The sequence below is a fragment of the Populus nigra genome, chromosome 15 (assembly GCF_951802175.1).
Source record: "Populus nigra chromosome 15, ddPopNigr1.1, whole genome shotgun sequence".
Taxonomy (NCBI): domain Eukaryota; kingdom Viridiplantae; phylum Streptophyta; class Magnoliopsida; order Malpighiales; family Salicaceae; genus Populus; species Populus nigra.
In genome coordinates this window covers 1,374,674-1,394,954 of record NC_084866.1, presented here as the reverse complement: position 1 = coordinate 1,394,954, position 20,281 = coordinate 1,374,674, and the positions used below count along the sequence as shown (strand labels likewise).

The window sequence follows — 20,281 nt, the reverse complement described above, 5'->3', positions numbered from 1 at the left end:
GTTTTTTTTTAAATAATTTTTTATGTTTTGCATGTTTTTTTTTTTGATAAACTAAACATCTTTACCAACTAGTCAACTACATTTATAAACTTTAATTCACAAGTTGTGGTTGTTAGTTTAGTAGTTAAGAAACTTTTAGTTACATTTGTCAGTTGGTAAAGTCATTAGTTTTATAAAAAGCAGTAAGTGTAAATTGTGAAGACTAAAATTCCATTTGTTTTTGTGTTTTATTTTAAAAAAAAAATAATTTTTAATTTTTTTCTTTGCTTCAAATTAATTTTTTTTTGTGTTTTCATATCATTTTGATGTACTGATGTCAAAAATATTTTTTAAAATAAAAAATATTATTTTGATACATTTTCAAGAAAAAAAATTTTAAAAAGCAATTATTATCATACTTTCAAACACCGTAATGAATTAAGATCTTTTCCATTCAATTACAAAATTCTTCCTCAATTCCTCTTTATATTCTCTTCTTCTTCTTTTTTCATCTTAATTCTTTTTTTCTTAAACATTGTTTGTTAAGGTTCACATCTTAACATTACTTAATTAAACCTAATTCAAATTTGATGGAGTTAATATAAAGAAAAAATAATATTATTATTTTAATAAAAATGAGTTGATGTAAGTTGATCCATTTACCTATAATATAATATGATGATGATCCAAATTCTTTTTCAAGTTATTTCTTAGATTAGGTTTACAAATGAGGTGTAGAGTTTGCCTCTCCATAAAATCAATTATTTATTTTTATATTTTAAAAGTGTTTTTTTTTAAAATTTTTTAAAATTTTTTTTCTTTTTTTTAAATTAATTTTTTGAGTGTTTTCGAATCATCTTAACGTGATGATATCAAAAATAAATTTTTAAAAATAAAAAAATTTAATATATTTTCATATAGTTTTGAAACTTAGCCCCGCCCGGTGGGTCGACCCGGGACTCGGCCGACCTGGGGCTAGAACCGGGGCGGGTTGAAGAAAAAATAGAGAAAGAAAAAACTTGGTGTGACCCGGTGGGTTGACCCGATCAAAAACCCGGTCGCAACCCGTTGACCTTTTTTTACTAAAATGAAGTCGTTTTGATTTTAAAAAAAAATTGACCTGAACGATCAGGTCAAAATACGAAATCAAACCTTGTACCGGGCTAAATCTAAAAACTATGTATTTTAAAATAATAAAAAAAAAACATTTAAAAAAACCACTGATAGCGCGTTACTAAACTTTTTCTTATTTCATTTAGAGCGTATTTGGCAATGTGGTTGCGGGTGCTTTTCAAATAGCTTTTCGTGCCGAAATGCATGTCAATGATTTTTTTTATTTTTTAAAAATTATTTTTGACATCAGCACATCAAAAAGATTCAAAAAGTACAAACCGCACTCACTTTTAACAAAAACAAATAATTCAAATTTTAACAAAATACAGGTACAAACACAGTACCAAACGTTTCCTTAAAATTCCAATCTACCCTTGAGTACCTAGCGCGTGAATCTCGGCAAAGAAAGACAAGACAAGACAAGAATACATATAAACGGCTCTGCCTTGTTTTGCCTCCATCAAGGACAAGCAAATGCCAGCCAATCAGGAGCTTGACTTTGATTTATCTCCAGCATTCTTCCACGTGTCATTCTCTCAAACGTCAGCAGTACTGAAAACCGCAAACCTGTCTTGTCCCCTCTCATTATTGTTCGATTCAATCGATCCTGGAATCTTACCTTAATGGTCACAAGTCTGCTTCACTTTGGCTGTCTCTTAAATATCTATCCATCCATCCATTTGGGTTTCTTTCTATGGATTCATGCGCCTCAAATATCAGATTTTTCAAGCTATCCTTTTTTTTAATGTTCTTCTGGGCCATTTGAAGCTTCTGTTTGGTTGCTGAGAAAATCAGACTCGGGAATCAGGTTGCTTGAAAGTTAAGAGGTAGCGTGGCAGGTTACAAGGATAACCTCTTCTAAATTCTGAGTCTTTTGCCACTTGTGGAAAATGGAAGAGTGAAGTTATAGTCGTTGGATGTGGGATTTGAATTTAATGCTTGATCTGACGATGGTGTTTGTTTCGTTTGAATTCTCAGATAGTTGAGAGTGAAATGGATGTGGGGTTTCCTGCTTGTGGCTCAAATACTTGAAACAGAGAGTTGCCATTGAAGTTGCAGGATTTTTTGTTTTGAGCTAATTTTGTTGAAGACATGGATCAGATACGAAAGACAATGATGCAACATGAAGCTTTGTTTAAGGAACAGGTTTGACGTTTTTGTTTGATTTACCCTTTTCTGCTTCCTCATCTTTTTGACAGAGAGTTCAACTTTTTTCAACAACACACAGATGAAAGTGTCTGTTGCTCAAGAAAGATTTTTTCTTCTTTCTTTTTTAGCTTTATGATTTTGTTCCTTACCCTATGGTTGATCGTAATTACTTTTAAAATATAATTCTGATTTTATTATCACAAACAAAATAATTTTGTAATATGATCATAAAAATCAAATCAAATTCAAAAAAATTTTATTTATATATTCTTATAAATATGTTGATCATGAAAATAAAAATAAATATTTTTTCAAGCCAAACAAATAAATTCGATATCCCTTAAAGCTAAAAAAAATCGAGAAAACTATTGGTAAATTAATTAAACAGTTTTTTAATTAATTTTTTACTATCTAACAAATTTAATATTGAAAATCAATTCTTATTCGCTCGTAGTAGCATTATGAGCAAAGTCTGCTAAATTTATTATAAGCAACCGTTCAAAAATTTAACAATTTAACTTAGCTTATTTTTTCTTAATAAATTAAAATGAGAGGTGTAGCAATTAAGTTAATTGTTTTGCTTCTTATTCTATTCCTTAACAATAATTATAGATTGAAAAAAACTAAAAAACATGTATTCCATCTCAAAACAATTCAAAAATCTTGAACAGAAATCAATAATATAATTCTGAAATAAAAAAGGTAAGTACTTAAATTTAAAAGAATTGCAATATTAATGTTATTTCTCACAATTTTATAATGAAAATGGTGTTTATTCTCCTTAAACTGAAATTAAAAATTAGTTGCTCATGATTTCTAAAAATTCCAGCTAAATTCTTTTAAAATCCCCGTAGACAAAGTACATCCTAGTTGTTTTTCTCTTCTCCTCTTTATATCCAAATAGGCTCGTAACTTTCAATAAGCTCAAAACATCTTAAAAGGCATAATGTAAGAGGAAATATATATATATATATATATATATATATATATATATATATATATATATATATATATATATTTTGCAATTATCATTTTGAGTTTTGTTCTATGCTCAAGTGCATTTTTGAAAGCAACAGGCTTCGTATAGGTAATAGAAGTAGGCTCATCATGGATTATTGCAATGCTGATGTCTATTTCAGAAGCATTGGTGCTGCTTTTCTTGGACAGTTTGTTCAGTTAAAAGGTGGATTCACTGTTTCTTTGTTCACAGTAGGATGAAAATCGTTGCTCATCTTAGTTTGTTAAATGTTGCTGTTTGCAGGTTCAGGCGCTGCACAAGCTGTACAATATCCAGAGAGCAGCAATGCAGGAAATAAGGGGAAGAAATTATTCTCAGGCACGAGTGCTTGCATTTAATCCTGAAAGTCTTGTACTTGTGGAAAACCAATATTGTGGTTCTGTTTTGGAAAGGAAACCTTCGAGGCCGGTGTTTACTGCTGGTCGAGGACTTAAGAAAGATCCATTGGCTCTTTCTTTGCGTCCGTTTTGCACATTCAAAGACAATAAAGGTAGTGGCTTGCTGTGGATTGATGGCATAGGAGATGAAACTTCCCCCCCTGCTCATAGAAAACCTGTCAGAGATTTTGATCTTGAAAAGGTCCCAGAAGACGAAGCTGATGAGTCCGCTGATCTTGAAGGAATACCAAAGCAATGGAAAGGAAGCAACTTGCCAGAATCTACTGAATTGTTTCAAGATTTTGGAAGCAGTGAAGTTGCATTAACCAGTCCAAAGTCAGAACTACACAATAGTCATGATGACGACGTAGATTCATTTCCCAAAGATCCTGTCAAATGCTCTCAAGATTCTTCAATCCTGGAACCGAAACAACTTGACGAGTTCAACATCCAAAGGTCGATTCACTTGGAAACAAACTCCAATCTGGCACAGAAAAATCTGAACTTACCTGCTGTTGCGAAGGACTCGAGCAATGGAAGCAATAGCATCAAATCCCAGGACACAGAGTTCTGCAGGAAAAAAGATACTTGTGTCAGTAGGGACACTAGTTGCAAGGAAGATCAGGCAAGCCCCAGAAGCAAGGAAGTCTTCCTTTTGAAATGTGAAGAAGTGCCCCTAATAAGCCAAGATGTTTTGAGATCTTCAGCCTCCTCTACCCACACAGTTTATGAAATCAAACACACAGACAGTAATAGTTATTCAAACGGTGAACACGAAAACACTATAAGCTTGGAGAAGACTCCTGTTGTAACAAAGGACAATCAGAACAAGAAGGGTAAATCGGTCCTTTATGAAGAATGTGAAAGTCTGGCAGCTGAAATTTTGCTCAGTTTTGCACCCAATAAATCACAGGCTGATACTGAAAGGCATTCAGCGGAAGCTGAGTCAGGTAATTCTTATGGAGACCTTACAACTACGGATGAGAAGCCAAGTTTGTGTCAGAAAAGATGTGCAACCTTTAGCAGTGGTGGTAGAGTTTACGAATCCTTGAGCTGGACACATTCAGCTAATAGGATGAGGACTATTAAAAGACACCAGCAGTAACTGGTTCCTGCTAGAATTTTTCGGTGCAAGGTTGTTGCTAGTCTTGCTTACCTATGTAAACAGGAAATTATGAAGGTCTTAGTGCATATTATTGTAGGAATTGGCACTTTGTTTGATGTGTATCTAGATTGTAAAATGCATATACTAAACCTATTTCTTTTCAAGTTATGAGTAAAGAAGAATTGATGTTTTTGGCTTTCATGCTTAAATCAGCTTACAAATACTCATCGCAAAGCTTTTTAAGACCAAGATAAGAACAACTTGGTATTTGTCATATGGATCATGAGAAACTCCATTTGACCTCCATCACTGCCACCAAATCAAGATGCTGGAATATAATGCGAGAGACGGAATTATGTAGCCTGGTAAAACCAGACAGATGGAGAAGCAGGAACTCGTGGACCATCAGATGATCAGAGAAGGGAACAACAGAAAACAGAACAGGTAGCACAATAGCAGGAATGGAGGTAGACAAACCTCAGCTCCTCGTTGGACAATGCGCGAAAGAATAAGAAGGATATGGGAGATGATTTCGTTTCTGTAGAGCATACTGTCTGTCCGTGGAAATCAGAGAGTGACTGATCAAAGTACGAGTTTAAATTTTCTGTTTCCGCTCCATAATTTTATTCTGTGATTCAGCTAGTGTTCTCAGCCTAGTTTATTAAGATTCTTCTTTCAGATGTATAATAGTATAAAGGGCAGGTGCTTGTAGAGCTTTGGCATGCATGTCACTATGCAAGAATAGATCTTCTTCTTCTGCTAATTACATTACAATTATATATTTTTTATTTTTTCCAACTTTAAAAAGTATGTTCCGCACAAAATAAAAAAAAATATTTTTCTAAAAATTAAAATAAATTTTCTTGTCTAAAAAATATTTTTCATTGATTAACTTTTTCAATGATAATCAAACATGAAAAAATTTAAAAGGTAATTTATAGAAAACCGGGAATAATTTATTTTTTTCAATACATCGTGTTCGTGTTGATGTTGGTCTAAAAATAAAACAGTTTAAATAAGGTTATGTTTATTTCTTGGAATTTACTTTCTGGGGAACCACTTTTCAAACTTTTCTATGTTTGTTTGCCATTATAAAAGTTGGTCAACGGAAAATATTTTTCAGTCAAAGAAAAATTTGGCTTGGTTTCTAGGAAAGTGTTTTCCTGAAAAATTTGGGCGAAAAACACTTTTCGGAAGTCGTGAAAAATTTAGAAATATCATATTATTTGCTGATTATATCAAATTTGATTCTCAAACTTTTAATTGCTATATATATTTTGTTTTGAATATTTAATTTTCAATTTAACCTCTTAAAATTTAATTTTTATATTAACTTTGGTTCTCATTTTTATAATTATTATTTGCTTTTTCCTTATCATTTTTTTATTGAAATTTTTTATGTATCAAATTTGATCTTCATTCTTTTTATTATTACTTATTTTATTTGAAATAATTTATAAAATTTTAATTATTATTATTTTAATTTTATCATCTTTTATTTTTTTTTTATTTTTTAGATTTGATCTATTTTGATTATTATTTATTTTATTTAAAATAATTTATGAAATTATATTTTTTTTTTCAATTTCATTCTCATTCAACTTTTTAATTTATAAGATTTATTCCTTATTATTTTAATAAACTTGAGAAAAATAAAATATTAATAAGTTATTTTTTAGCTTATTTTTTATAACATAACCAAACACTGGAAAATATTTTCCAATTTATTTTCATTACATTACCAAACATAAGAAAATAATTTATTTTTCTGGAATTTACTTTTTTAGAATTCACTTTTCAAAAAATAATTACTTTCCAGCAAATAAACATAGCCTAAAAAAAAAAATAGAAGTTATATAGTCAATCAGTATTTCTTGGACAACGACAAACCTATATGAACACGTATATCAGGAAGTAATCGCAGTAATTCTCAAACTTTCTAGAGCATTAGCTCCTTAATCAGCAGAATTCAGAGAGGCGATTAAATTGCTTCGTATATATTAATAGCTAACTTAGCACATATTTCTTCAGATACAAAAGGTCTCATTCAATGCATATTTAATCAGATTGTTGGAATCGTGTTCTGTAACATATATTCTGACCTAATAAATAGTACACCCACAGCTAATCCAAAAACAGGCACCAGCCACCACTGATTTCAAAACCCAGGTTCCTGTTTTGACACTGTACCGTCCAAGAGTATGTTTACTTGCTTGCGGTAATAGGGAGGTATACGCCTTCTGCTGCCAGCCAAACATTGTCAGCACGTTTTTCTCGGACACCACATACCTATATGAGCACATAGATCAGGAAGTATACCAAAGAAATATAAAGCAAGTGAACTATAAAAAGCAGCATGATCTTTGTAAGAATCATCTGCTGCCAAACAATAAATGGGTATTATGGGAATCTGTCGAGGTTACTTTTTATGGATAAATTAGTCACCACCCCAAGAAGCAAGTTAGGATTATAGTTCAGTCGAATATCCCAAACATGCATGGTTCTGGGAATGTTGTAAGAGAAAATGATTAACTAGATGCAAACTTAAAATGTCTACAGTCTAAGCTTAAAAAATAGTATCAGTGCTATCTGTGATGTACCTCCTGCTGCCCCCCAGCAATTCGTTGGTATTTCTTGTCATGACTATGCAAGTAGCCCTGGGTGTCAACATGCTGAAGCCGAATCCTTTGATCTTGCTTCCATGTCTTTCCACTCCCTTCAATCATAAGCCTGAAAAAGGAAGGTAACATTAGTTGTCATACAAAACAGTTTAAGATGCAAGCACACCTTGAGAGAATGTTATACTGGCTCACCTCCAGTAATCTCCAGTATCAGATTCATTCTCTCCCCCAAAGCAACTAATCTGCACCAAGCAAAGCAAGTGCATTGTGTCATTAATACAATTAACATGTTTGGGATTTCATAAATTTATTCTTTGGTCAATGAAGTAAAGCTGCTATTATACAACAGAGTGATTAACATTAATACTTCTTCATGAAGCCATTTAAACACAGAATACATAATCCTCTCTCTCAGGACAGAATACTGAATGTCAATGCAAGTGTCTCTCAGGACAGAATACTGAATGTCAATGCAAGTGTCTCTCAGGACAGAATACTGAATGTCAATGCAAGTGTCCAAGCCAGTGAAATGTTTGATCAGGAAAGGTAGTGATACCGTGATAAATGCAAGTCCACAGAATTTAGGACCCTCTTCTCTCAACTAATTTCTAACATCAAACCATTGTCATACTTTCATTTAGTAGATATGTGCACGATTAACTATATTATCCAATGTCCACTCTTTTTGGCCATTATTATATGTTTAGCATCTAAAAGTATTCAAGACTTAACATGCTACAAAAGGCAACAGAAACAGAAGCAAAACAGCTAAACTCATGCTAACCTCTAAGTTGCCAGAGATTGGGGATGCATGCAAATGACTGTGCAGCCACTTTCGAGTCTTCATGTGTTGCAGACGGATAATTGTCCCACTCTTAATGGTGTCACCTTGTTTAGCATTTGTCCCTGGCTGAGGCCTAACAATCTACAAAACAAAACTCCCATCTTATCAAATCCAACAACAAAACATCCAACCATCCAACCACTGAACTCCAAACCAAACAAAAAAGGGTGTCGCCACCTCCACACTAAAAGCCAATTCAAAATCAGTTTTAGTAAAATAACAAATCCATCCTTTGAATTGGTCAAAATTCAAAGACATTACTTGGAAAATTAAAGGCCAACTTTGTCTTTTCACTGACAAAGGTCGTGTGAGAAGACTTTTGGCTTTCCAAAAATGGCCATTAAGCAAGCACAAAATTCACGAGCATGAAACAAATTTCTGCGTGTTGATATGTTAACAATACGAGTAGATGAAAACTACATTTACAAAATTAAAAATCTTGCAACAAATTCAGATACCAATTCAAGAGAGCTAACGATACAAGAATCGATTGGAAGCTATGCATTTTGAACCACTTAATCACAAATTACTTCTATATAAAAACTTGTTTAATAAAATTCATGGACCCTAGCCAAGTAAATGAGCTTGAAAACACACGCACGCACGCACAATAAATAAATAAACAGCCCAGAAAGGGAAGGATAATGAGACAGACAGAGTTACATACCCAATAGCTATTAGCATCATCAACATTAGGAAACCCAGTAACAGATTGCTGCCCACTTCCAGACCCATAAGGCACATCATGTGAATGCAGCCTATATTTCGTCCTTTCATGCATCAGCTTAATAACACTCCCATAAGTAATCTAACACAGGCAAACAAACGAAAAATTCATTAGTCCCCCAAATTCATTTGAATCTCCACTTCAATCCCAAAACAATTATTTTTTCCCCAATTGGCCACCCAAGTTTTCAAAACATTCATAATCTAAGCATCCCCTTAAAACCTTATTACTCGAATTAAAGAAGAAAGCTCAAATTAGTCCCCTTACTGTTTAGAAAATATCAGTTCAGTGCTTAAAGAATCTAATTTCTCAATCGGGAACCCTGAATTACAAAATTCTAAACTAAAAAACAATCCTTTTACACCTTACACCTTTATAACCTCTAGGGACTGGTTGCAATACGGAATTATAGTTTAAGGACTCGTTAGTAGTTCGCCAAAAAAGAAGCATTAAAAGAAGCAAGATTACTAATCTGACCTCGAGGGCGGAATCAGAGGCGGAGGAGGAGGAAGCAGAGGCAGGGGAGAAGGAAGCGCCATCAAGATCAAGATTGAGGAAGAGAAAGATAGAGAGACCGAGGAAAGCAAGAGCCATGACAAAGAGTAAAGCAATAAACCAGTTTTGTTGCCAGAAAGGAATCAATGATTCTCTGTACACGATTCTAGTTGCAGTCGGCTGTGATTTAGGTGACGACGATGAGGAAGAAGAAGAAGAAGCGGGTTTTCTTCGCAAGAGGGGTTGTTGGGCGGAGGAAGCCACGGTGGTTGTTAGAGAGAGAGCTGTGAAATTAGGGATTTTCCTTTTTTATGGATTTGGCATTTGGGGATTTTGAGATGGAGAAGAGGAGGAGATGGAGGTGTGGATAACTGAAGTTTAGTGACATGATCTGAGCCAATGAGAAGGAGACAGGTGGAGTTTTGGTGACGTGGAGAGTTGGTATTGTTGGGACTTGCTGTTGACTTGGGAGTTGGAAGTCTTCTCCTGACTTTGGTAAGGTATAGCCGAGGGATGATATTTAAGGTTTGATTTGGTTTTTTAATTTGATTTTGTTATTAATTTTAGTTTAGTTTTTTTATTTTAAATTTATGAAATCAAATCGATTCCATCAGTTTTGTAATTATTTTAATTAGTTTTTTTTACAGTTTGACTTTTTAAATCTTTTTTATTATTTTAATTTAATTAATTTTTCGATTTGTTTTACTGATCCCTGTTGTTATATAACTGTGTGATTTGATTTGAGGTTAATTTATAAGACAAGATAAAAGAGTCATATGGCATGGCCAACATTCTCTCCGGCAAGACAAAATCCTGGCAACATTTACATGTCGTAAAAGCTGGCTCATTTGCTAAACAAATAGGTGGCTAGCAGCAAAGTTGTTAAAAATATATTTTTGACATGGTACGGAAAATACAAAATAAACTTGGATCGTAAATATGGATCATAAAATCATAAAAAAAAATAAAAATATATTAAAAAAATAAAAATTCATACTTCAAATAATCAATCATAACAGAAAATCAACAAAAATAGCTTACTATCCATTCTTGATGATTAATTTCAGTAAATGCAAGCTTAATTGGTCGTCTGAACAAGGCTCCCTGCTAAAGTAGAAAAGGCTCCCACAAAACACTAAAGCAAAAGAAATTGGCAAGTTTTCAAAGTGCTTTCTACTTATACCGCTGTAGCAGGTTAGTGAGTGTTCTACTTAACACATCAAGATAAAACACGATCCATTTAAGCAAGTTCAGTGCAGTTGAAAAAGCTAAACAGAGAGAAACATGATTATATACTTACCGAGTTGGAAGATTTATAGGACCATGAAAATGCTTGCCAGTAGAGTATCTCCATTTCTCATCACGAGCTACACCCTTCCCCGCACCAAAGCCAAATCCATAACCAATCCCACATCCAGCACCTAATGCAATGCCAAACTGTAAACCAGGAATACTATGACCAAACCCAACACCTGAAGAATTGACCATTTAAAACCTCAGTAAAACACAATATGATAATAATGATTATCATCATCACATATAAGATAAAAAGCAACACAAGTTGCAGCAATCAAATATAAATATTAAATGCAGTCAAATAGCATAACTAAGACTCAAAAAAGAAAAAAAAAGGTCGATTGAGGGTATCGAAGTCTACTAAACTAATTCTTTGTACAATTGATTTCCAACTTTAAAATCAAACAAACACAAGTCGTTTTGAAATCCTTCAAAAAACATCAAAAAAAGAGAATAAAAGCATTACTTTGCAACAAGAAAAATGGCTGACAAGCTTTGGCTATTTCAAACATAACCAGCAAAAACCAAGACATCAAAGTCAGCTAACAATGAAAGAAGGCTAAACACTTTCCTCATTCTAAAACGAGTAAAGAGAAAAACATAATAATCGTACCTTAGAGGAAATAAAGGACTGCAAGGCAAATCATAGATTGCCTTAAGATATAAGAATGTATGTGGCAAGTTGCAGAGGATTACATAGTAGCTGATTTCTTAATTTGACTGGCGATTTGAGGAAAGGGACTAGCAATTTGGGGAAGGAGAAAGGGGAAAGGAGAAGGGTGGAGTGTCGGGCAGGGGAATGGGGACTTATGGGGAAATGGGAGTGCAGCTGTTTTAATTTTAATACAAAATCATGAAATCGATCTAGTTTAAGTGATTTTAACAAGTCAGACCGATTTTACACGAGTTTGATCGCATTTGACCAATTTTACTGGTTTTTGAATTTTTAATCTGATTTAACATTTTTTGTATTTTAACTCATAAAATCATATAATTTTAGGCTAAAAGTCCGAAGTCACATGTCAAGCATTATGAAACAAAAGGCCACAAAGTGCCCTCCGAGCCCATTCCATTTAAAATCATCTTAGAACGCAATCCATGCACAATAATTATGAGATGCAGACAGCAACATCATGAGCACATGTAAATGTGAATTAATTTCTCACAACACAATCTCAGAACCAACAAATGGAGGTATGCTCTAACCTTGAAGTCTAAGTCTTCTCCTGGAATATGATCTCACAGAGAAAATGAAGAGCTGCAGCAACCAAGAAAAATTGACAGTAAATAACAGGAAAATGACAAAAAGCGAATGCATAAACCTGCCAATAGACCAACAGGCAACTGTGGATGAAGTAAAAAAGAAGAAACGGTGAAGAACCTGGGAACCAACAGACGGTAAAAAGCAAGCAAAATATTCTAGCCAGTCGCCCCACAGTCTACCTGTGGATGACCGTATTCACAAAAGCACAAAACTGCACCAGAGAAATTGAGCCAAAAATCACGCAAGTCATAAACCGATCGAGACAACGAGAAAAATCACCAGCCAAATGATGGCATGAGAAACCAATGAAGGAAAGTTTGCAATAAGAAAAAATCATATAAGAACATGGCAGGGAAGTGTTCGGAAAGAAAAGAGAGCAGACCTCAAAGGCATGGCCATGGAAAAAACGTTGAAAAGCTACAGACTACAATTATCCACGTACACCCTCCAAGAAATTAAAAAATAAGCACACGATTGCTAGCATGCCTGCCCGAAAGAACAGTTGCATGCTATAATTAAAAAAATCTATCGAAACAGCCATCTTCAGCCAAAAAAACCAGCAGCAAATAGTCCAGCCAAAACTAAATATTCAATCCCACCAAATTTTCCACCCGCTCTCCCTTGAAAAATTTAAATTTTTTTATTTTTATTTTAAATTAATATTTTTTTGATGATTTTAAATTTTTTTATAAAAATAATTTTTTAAAAAATAAAAAATATTTTAAATACTCTAAAAAATAAAGAAAAAACACTGGTAAATTATTAAAGCATATTTAATGCACCATATGATAACAACGTGTCATGCTCGAGCTACTACTCCGAATCGCTTTTGCAAGCTAAATGTTTTCTAAGCCCAAAGGAAAAGCTTTGAGTCGCTTATGCAAGCCGAATGCTTTCTAAGCCCAAAGGAAAAGCAGGATGACTTGAAAAAACTTAGAGAAAAATCAAAGCATCTCTGTAAGCCTAAAAAAAACAGAGCAATAATCAAAAAAATAATTTAAAATTAAAAAATTAAAGTCTTAAAAAATATAATTCAAAGCACAAAAATAAATATATTTTTAGAATTCATTTGATAATAATAATGTGATAGTGGTTACTTTTTAAAATATTTTTCATTTGAAAATATATTAAAATAATTTTTTTATTTTTTAAAATTTATTTTTAATATAACATATCAAAACAATCTAAATATATTTAAAAATAATTTTAAATAAAAGATAAATTTTTTAATTATTTCTAAAAATATTTTTAAAACACTGAAATAAATAAAGATTCTCGGAATATCGAACTCAGCATCTCCTACGAATTTTGAACAAAAAAAGTTTAATTATCTTCTTTAATAGATAGTAGACACCTGCCTCTTTATTCCCCAAAACTCAAGCTCAAAAGTCAGAGGACGCATACTTGAAGTGACCCCGTGAAACAAACGTGGCACTCTACTACTCCAAACCCCAGCACAGCAGCAGCCATCATCATCATCAGGTCCTTTCTTTATAAAGACCCGGTGAAGCGTAAGAGATCGGCAAGAATCAAGAACCATCAAGAAATGGCAGGAACTTCATTGTTTGCAGAGCTAGTTGATGAAGATGCTACTGTTTTTAAGTTCTACTCAGATGGTGAGTGGAAAAGGTCTACATCAGGAAATTTAGTATCCATCATCAACCCTACCACTAGAAAGACTCAGTACAAGGTACAAGGTAAATTTGTATTGCGTCAGCCCTTTACCTTCTTCTGTTTGCCTCATTTCCGTACTCTTACAACTTGATTATGAGAATGGGGAATGGTATCGTGTTGAATTATAGTCCAAACTTTACTGATTATTATCATGTTGAGTATTTTCTTGATGAGGTTGCTTGAATGTTAATGACTTTGTTGTTGAATTATTATTGGAGCAGCTTGTACTCAAGAAGAGGTGAATAAGATCATAGAAGCAGCAAAAACAGCTCAAAAATCATGGGCCAAGACTCCACTGTGGAAAAGAGCAGAATTACTTCACAAAGCAGCTGCAATATTGAAAGAGCACCGAGCACCAATTGCTGAATGTCTTGTCAAAGAGATTGCGAAACCGGCTAAAGATGCAGTCACTGAAGTATGAAGAACAAAGACTTGTTGAAATATGTTGCCTGACTACTTGTATTGGGATTTCATTTCTTGTTTAAATGCAAAGCTTAATGCTTGTTTAGTGATTTTTAGAAGCAATCTTATTGTCTATAACACGTATGCAAATTGCACCCATTATTGTTTTTCCAAATCTAAATGTGATGAAGGTGTGTGTTTTGCATCATTGAGTTTCTGGGGTGTGATTTATGTGGTTTGATTTTGATATAGGTGGTGAGGTCAGGGGATTTAGTGTCATACTGTGCTGAAGAAGGGGTTAGGATTCTTGGAGAAGGGAAATTTCTGGTGTCTGATAGCTTTCCTGGGAATGAAAGGACCAAATACTGCCTCACTTCAAAGGTAACAATTCGCTAACCTTGCTCCTTTTTTCTTCTTAGTAGCAATCTGGATTCTGGTTTTAGCACATGGTAAAGACACCTTAGGTAAGAATTTGATTATTTAATCATATTTATGCTTGCATATAAATTCGGTGGCCAAGTGGGCCTGCATCTTGCCCACTGATTGAGGACCTTCACTGAATTGTCGCTGTCATCAAATGGAAGTTAATGTCTTTCACATTTTTCCAAGGGAATATTAAAATAGAGGATGTGTAGGGCATATCCATGGAATATAGGGGGAAATGCCATGGAAGATCCTCCTGTAATTTTTTGCTTATGAAATATTAAATTGTAGGATTGAACTAGTTGTTTCTTAAAAATGAAGGTCAATAATGAACAGCCTCGTTCTTTTACTGTTCACAAGTTGTCCTATAGGGCAGGCTCTCATGCCTCCTCCCATCACAAATGTTTGAAGAATGGTCTCTGCTATTGTTTATGAGGGATACTGCCATGATGGTATTTATGTTATCATGATCAAATTTTCCTGCTTTAGAATTGTTCCTACATCCCTGGCAAAACCAGACATGATTGCATTTTTCATGACAACAAGGCAAATCCAGGAAAACTAAAGAACAAACATTTGAGGGTGAACAACCCTGTCGCGTATGTTATTTGATGGACAATTTGATTTTATTGATGTAGCATTTATGCACCAATCCTGTGAGGATTGAGATAAAAATCTAACCTATTAAATACCTTAGAATTTCACTCCCTACATAAATTTGAAGTTAGAAATGTGTGAAACCAGTATAGGGATTAGTTTTACTTTTTAAGAAAAATTGAAAATGCTGTGTTGAAGCTCTTCCTTGTTATTTGTCTTGGACTAAGTAAATATGCAATGCTTATAGTTTCTTGTTCATTCTGCTTTTACCCTAGTTGTGTTATTTAAATTGACACCTCTCCATGCAGATTCCACTTGGTGTTGTCTTGGCTATCCCACCTTTTAACTATCCTGTCAATCTTGCTGTTTCAAAAATTGCCCCTGCACTAATTGCCGGAAACTCCATCGTGCTCAAGCCCCCAACCCAGGTATGAGTTTAAAACCTGTGATTTCAAACCACCCACCTCCTGTTGCATATATCATGTAAACATACTGTATTTTTCATGTTATGTAATTTAGCTGAATGGACTTTTCTGAATGCTCAAATAACAGCTTTTGCTGGTCAAAATTATGGCACGCCCTTAATTCCTTGCAGGGTGCTGTGGCTGCACTACACATGGTCCATTGCTTTCACTTGGCTGGTTTTCCCAAAGGTCTCATTAGCTGTGTTACTGGAAAGGGTTCAGAGATTGGTGACTTCCTCACAATGCATCCTGGTGTTAGCTGTATAAGGTAACATTTTTTGATTTTTTGAAATTCTTTCTCCTCCATAAATTTATCTGCTTCTCATCCAACCTAATTGCACAATTTATTTGATTTTGACTGATGGCATACTGCGCGATCATAATGTTAAGGTGCACAATGTGAACATGATAAAATAAGCATTTCTAATTTTCAAATTGCTGCGGTTTTTTGAGCTAAGAGAATCTTCTCCCACTTGATGAGTATTCTTGTTCAGTTTTACAGGTGGAGACACTGGAATAGCAATCTCAAAGAAGGCTGGGATGATCCCACTTCAAATGGAACTAGGTGGTAAAGATGCTTGTATCATCCTAGAAGATGGTGATTTGGATTTAGCAGCAGCTAATATCATTAAAGGAGGCTTCTCGTACAGGTTAAAAGATTTCTCAAGTAGTCAACTACCCACTTGAACTGTAAATTTTTTTTAAAGGAGTCTTTCATTTTCATCCCTTCACGCGTGATTCATTCATGTTAATTTATGAGTGTTAGTTTCTACAGAGGCAGCAATTTGAAGACTACTTACAGTCTCCATATAAAGTGCTCCAACTGGAAAAAAAAATATTCTTGAGCCACAGAAACATCTACTTTGAATATTGTTTTGGCCTAGCTTGTCCCAATTTGCAGCTACAAACTAGCCTGATATCATTTATTATTGCTATGCAGTGGTCAAAGGTGCACGGCTGTGAAGGTTATCCTCATCATGGAATCGGTAGCTGACACTCTTGTTGAAAAGGTTAAAGCTAAAGTAGCAAAACTGACTGTTGGGCCACCTGAGGATGACTGTGATATTACTCCAGTTGTTACAGAGTCTTCTGCAAACTTCATTGAAGGACTGGTCATGGATGCCAAGCAGAAAGGGGCAACATTCTGTCAAGAGTATAAGCGGGAGGGCAACCTAATATGGCCATTGTTGTTAGATAACGTCCGGCCTGATATGAGGATTGCTTGGGAAGAGCCTTTTGGTCCAGTTTTACCAGTTATCAGAATAAACTCTATTGAAGAAGCTATCCACCACAGCAATGCTAGCAATTTTGGTCTTCAGGTATACTGTTGCCATCCTTTGCTCATCCATGCAGGTTCTTTTGGTGTATCAAAGAAATATCATTTTATTTTTGCCAAGTACACACTTGGTTTTTCCTTTTTGCATTTGTAATAAATAATTTTTATATTTGAAGATTCTAAACTCTTGTTTGATTACAGGGATGCATCTTTACAAGAGATATAAACAAAGCAATTTTAATTAGTGATGCTATGGAGACAGGAACAGTGCAGATCAATTCCGCACCAGCTCGTGGACCTGATCATTTCCCATTCCAGGTGAATTTTCCATCCCATTTTCAGGATTTGCTGGTTGATTTCGTGACTCCTTCTAGTATAGTCTATTCACATCAATTGAAATACCTTTCCGAGTTATGGATACACACCGCCTTTCTTTTGAGCATGAATGGATCGGAGCAACTACATTGGAAGGGAGCGAAAACATGATTTCCAAATTAATTATCCTTTAAACTTGTTTAATATCCTCTTTTGGACCCTTTCTTACGATAATTGCAGACTAGCTAACCTGGGTCTGAATTGATCTTCTTGCTATCCAAAACCGGTCGCTGGATATGCTCAATTGTTGCTTGCTTTGTGCAGGGATTGAAGGACAGTGGAATCGGTTCCCAGGGAATCACCAATAGTATTAACATGATGACGAAGATCAAGAGTACAGTAATCAACTTGCCTACCCCTTCTTACGCTATGGGTTGATTCACAATTTGGCTTGTAAAATGTTAGAATAAGTGGCATACCTCTACAATAAGCTGCATGAACTGCCATCCTTGAGTTCACCGGTACAATCAACAAGTCATATGATGCTTTCAAGCTTCACGTACTTGTTTGTATAAAAGAAGAGCGGCGAGTCTAGTGACCTGCATATGTTGCAGCATTTGCTTTCGGCTTGTAAAACATGGCATAAGGATGATTTCTTGTTTTGTGGAAGGCTAAGGGTTGAACAAAGGCAGGCTTATTGTTACAAATATTCCTGACCAACTTTTAATTAGTTGCCCTGTCTATCTTTTTACTACTTGTGTGTGTTTTTTTGCCATTACTAAGGCTTCGGCAGTTCGGCTCAACCTGTTTTATATGAAAAAAAAATTAAAAAAAAATTGTTTGAAATTGATTTTTTGAGTTTTTTTTTTTTTTTGGATCTGATGTCTAAAATAAGTTTTAAAAAAATAAAAAATATTTTTTGGACAATTATCTATTGTTTCGGGTGAAACATTCGTCCAACCACAAAAAAAAAAAAAAAAAAACAGTCACCTTTGCAAACATGAAACAATAAATTCAAGAAAGATTAAAAAAAGACATGAAAGACAGAAGACCTTCTTGCCTCTCTCGGAGGATTTGCTGTCTTCACGTGCCTCCTCCTTGCGCTTATGCTCGAAGTGGCAGGGGCGGTATTGATGCCTCTTCGGTGTTTTAAAAAAAAATTTAATTTTTTTTTTGTTGTAAATTAATATTTTTTAATATTTTTAAATTATTTTGATGTGTTAATTTAAAAATAATTTTTTAAAAAAAACATTATTTTAATATATTTTTAAATAAAAAGTAACCGCAACCATAAACACACTCCAAAACATGATGATGATTCTTTTAGAAAAATATTAAATTGATATTTTTAGTATATTTTTAGGATTTTACTGTGCTGTGTTAAAAATAAAAATAAATATTTTGATATGTTTTTAAATAATAAAATACTTTTAAAAACCATCATATATTTTTTTTTTACAATTAGGTAACAATTGTTTTTTAAAGTGCTTTTCATTATAAAATACATTAAATAATATATATTTTTTATTTTTAAAAAATTATTTTTAATATTTACACATCAAAATAATATAAAAATATTAAAAAATATTAATTTAAAGCTAAGTAAAAAAATAAAAAAAAATTATATTTTTTAAAAAATATTTTTAAAATACAAAAACAAACAAATAGAAAACTAAACACGTATTTTGTGCTGCTGCACAAACCAAATCAATCAAACAAAATTGTTCTTGATCAATCACCAAGGAGATGAGCTTATCAAACTTATTCTGATATAGTATAAAAAAAAAAATGAGACCATTGAAATCCAATTAAGAATGATAAGAATATCAGGGCTCAATATCACCCGCTTGCGAACTAAAAGCCCATGTCCAAAATACAATATAAATTTGGTTTTTAAACCCAAACTCCCATTTCAAACTATAAAAATAAAAAGGGAAAAAAATAAATTATAAAAAGGTTTACAAAATATAAAAACATAAACTTTGAGCACATATCAACTTGCCACGCCAATTAATTCAGAAATAAATTCGAGCCCAGGATCTAGTTTCATTTTTTTTCTTAAAAAATCTGCAAATAGAAATACATTAATGACATAAAAAAAAAAAAAAAACCCCAACAACAACCACCTCACCATTAAAATATAACTGGTCTGGAATCGTATATCTAAGATTGCAAATTATGATCAAATATCCAAAGAAACCAAAAACAAGGCTAGTCAATGCTGACTTCATCATTGGCCAAATAATCTCCTCGATGGTTTCTTTACAGTGTGTGTGTGTGTGTATATATATATATATATATAAATATTTTTATTATTTTTATTCTTTATAAAAAATTATATATGCAGATTTTTCAACATATTTCTATAGTTTAAAAAATTCAAGTTCAAATAAATTTTTTTATACATACATGTAATTAAATAAATCAAGAGCTATATATATGTGAATAAATAAATAAATAAATAAAATAATTAATAATATCTAAAAATAAAACTTAAAAAATCAAGATATAGAGGTAGATCAAGATATTTAATTTTAAAAAATGAGACATTTATCCAGTTGTGTTTGCTAAATTTGTTTATTAAAATAATTTTTTATTTAAGCAAATGATAATAGAAATACAGACAAATTAAATTGATTAAATAAAAAAAACCCATCATACAAGACTGCACATATTAGACTTATTATATGAAAATAAAAAAATATTTTCAAAAATAAAGTATATGTGTGTGTGTGAGACTCATAAAAATTCTTTAAATTTATATGCATAACTAAAAAACAAATAACCGTTTAAAGAGTATCCCCGAACAAAATGAAATAGAATGGATACTAATTTAAATAAAAATAAAAAATAGAGAAAAACCATAAAAAATCATTAATTTTAAAAAAGCAAAGGCGAGGTGTTATTAAGCTTGGCAAGTCAGGCCAACCTGTTTGGCCTATTTCGTCTATGCCCGCACTATTGAACCCTTAATTTTATTTTATTTTGTAATTGAGGCGTTCCGTCCTATTTTAAAAAAAAAAACAGACGACGTGTCGTTTGATTTGCCTAGATTCTGGCCACTTGGCAGAAAAATCAAGGCTTAAGTTTTTTACCCAAAAAACCATTTTTCAACCCATTTTTTACCCAGAACAATTATAAA

General features: G+C 33.1%; 3 protein-coding genes across 5 annotated transcripts; 2 read left to right on the top strand and 1 right to left on the bottom strand.

Annotated features, from left to right (window-relative positions):
• The first annotated feature begins 1,683 nt into the window (after nt 1-1,683).
• LOC133673809 (uncharacterized) lies at nt 1,684-4,950 on the top strand. Of its 3 annotated transcripts, none has more exons than XM_062094704.1 (3): nt 1,684-1,919; nt 2,071-2,238; nt 3,503-4,950. In XM_062094704.1, exons 2-3 carry the CDS (start codon nt 2,185-2,187, stop codon nt 4,739-4,741), a joined length of 1,293 nt encoding a protein of 430 aa, XP_061950688.1. In that variant the 5' UTR covers nt 1,684-1,919; nt 2,071-2,184; the 3' UTR covers nt 4,742-4,950. The 3 variants fall into 3 exon arrangements, with proteins under 3 accessions (XP_061950688.1, XP_061950689.1, XP_061950687.1); XM_062094705.1 differs by having other exon boundaries at nt 1,684-1,931; XM_062094703.1 differs by having other exon boundaries at nt 1,684-2,238.
• Nucleotides 4,951-6,717: 1,767 nt separating this feature from the next.
• On the bottom strand, nt 6,718-9,781 carry LOC133673753 (stromal cell-derived factor 2-like protein). Its single transcript, XM_062094641.1, has 6 exons — nt 9,411-9,781; nt 8,874-9,014; nt 8,147-8,287; nt 7,555-7,604; nt 7,342-7,471; nt 6,718-7,030 (listed from the first exon to the last, which is right to left on the bottom strand). Exons 1-6 carry the CDS (start codon nt 9,525-9,527, stop codon nt 6,947-6,949), a joined length of 663 nt encoding a protein of 220 aa, XP_061950625.1. The 5' UTR covers nt 9,528-9,781; the 3' UTR covers nt 6,718-6,946.
• A 3,575-nt stretch (nt 9,782-13,356) lies between these two features.
• Nucleotides 13,357-17,893, top strand: LOC133673869 (NADP-dependent glyceraldehyde-3-phosphate dehydrogenase-like). Its single transcript, XM_062094791.1, has 9 exons — nt 13,357-13,685; nt 13,884-14,077; nt 14,317-14,445; nt 15,393-15,512; nt 15,680-15,816; nt 16,043-16,198; nt 16,489-16,867; nt 17,026-17,142; nt 17,464-17,893. Exons 1-9 carry the CDS (start codon nt 13,535-13,537, stop codon nt 17,575-17,577), a joined length of 1,497 nt encoding a protein of 498 aa, XP_061950775.1. The 5' UTR covers nt 13,357-13,534; the 3' UTR covers nt 17,578-17,893.
• The last annotated feature ends 2,388 nt before the right edge of the window (nt 17,894-20,281 follow it).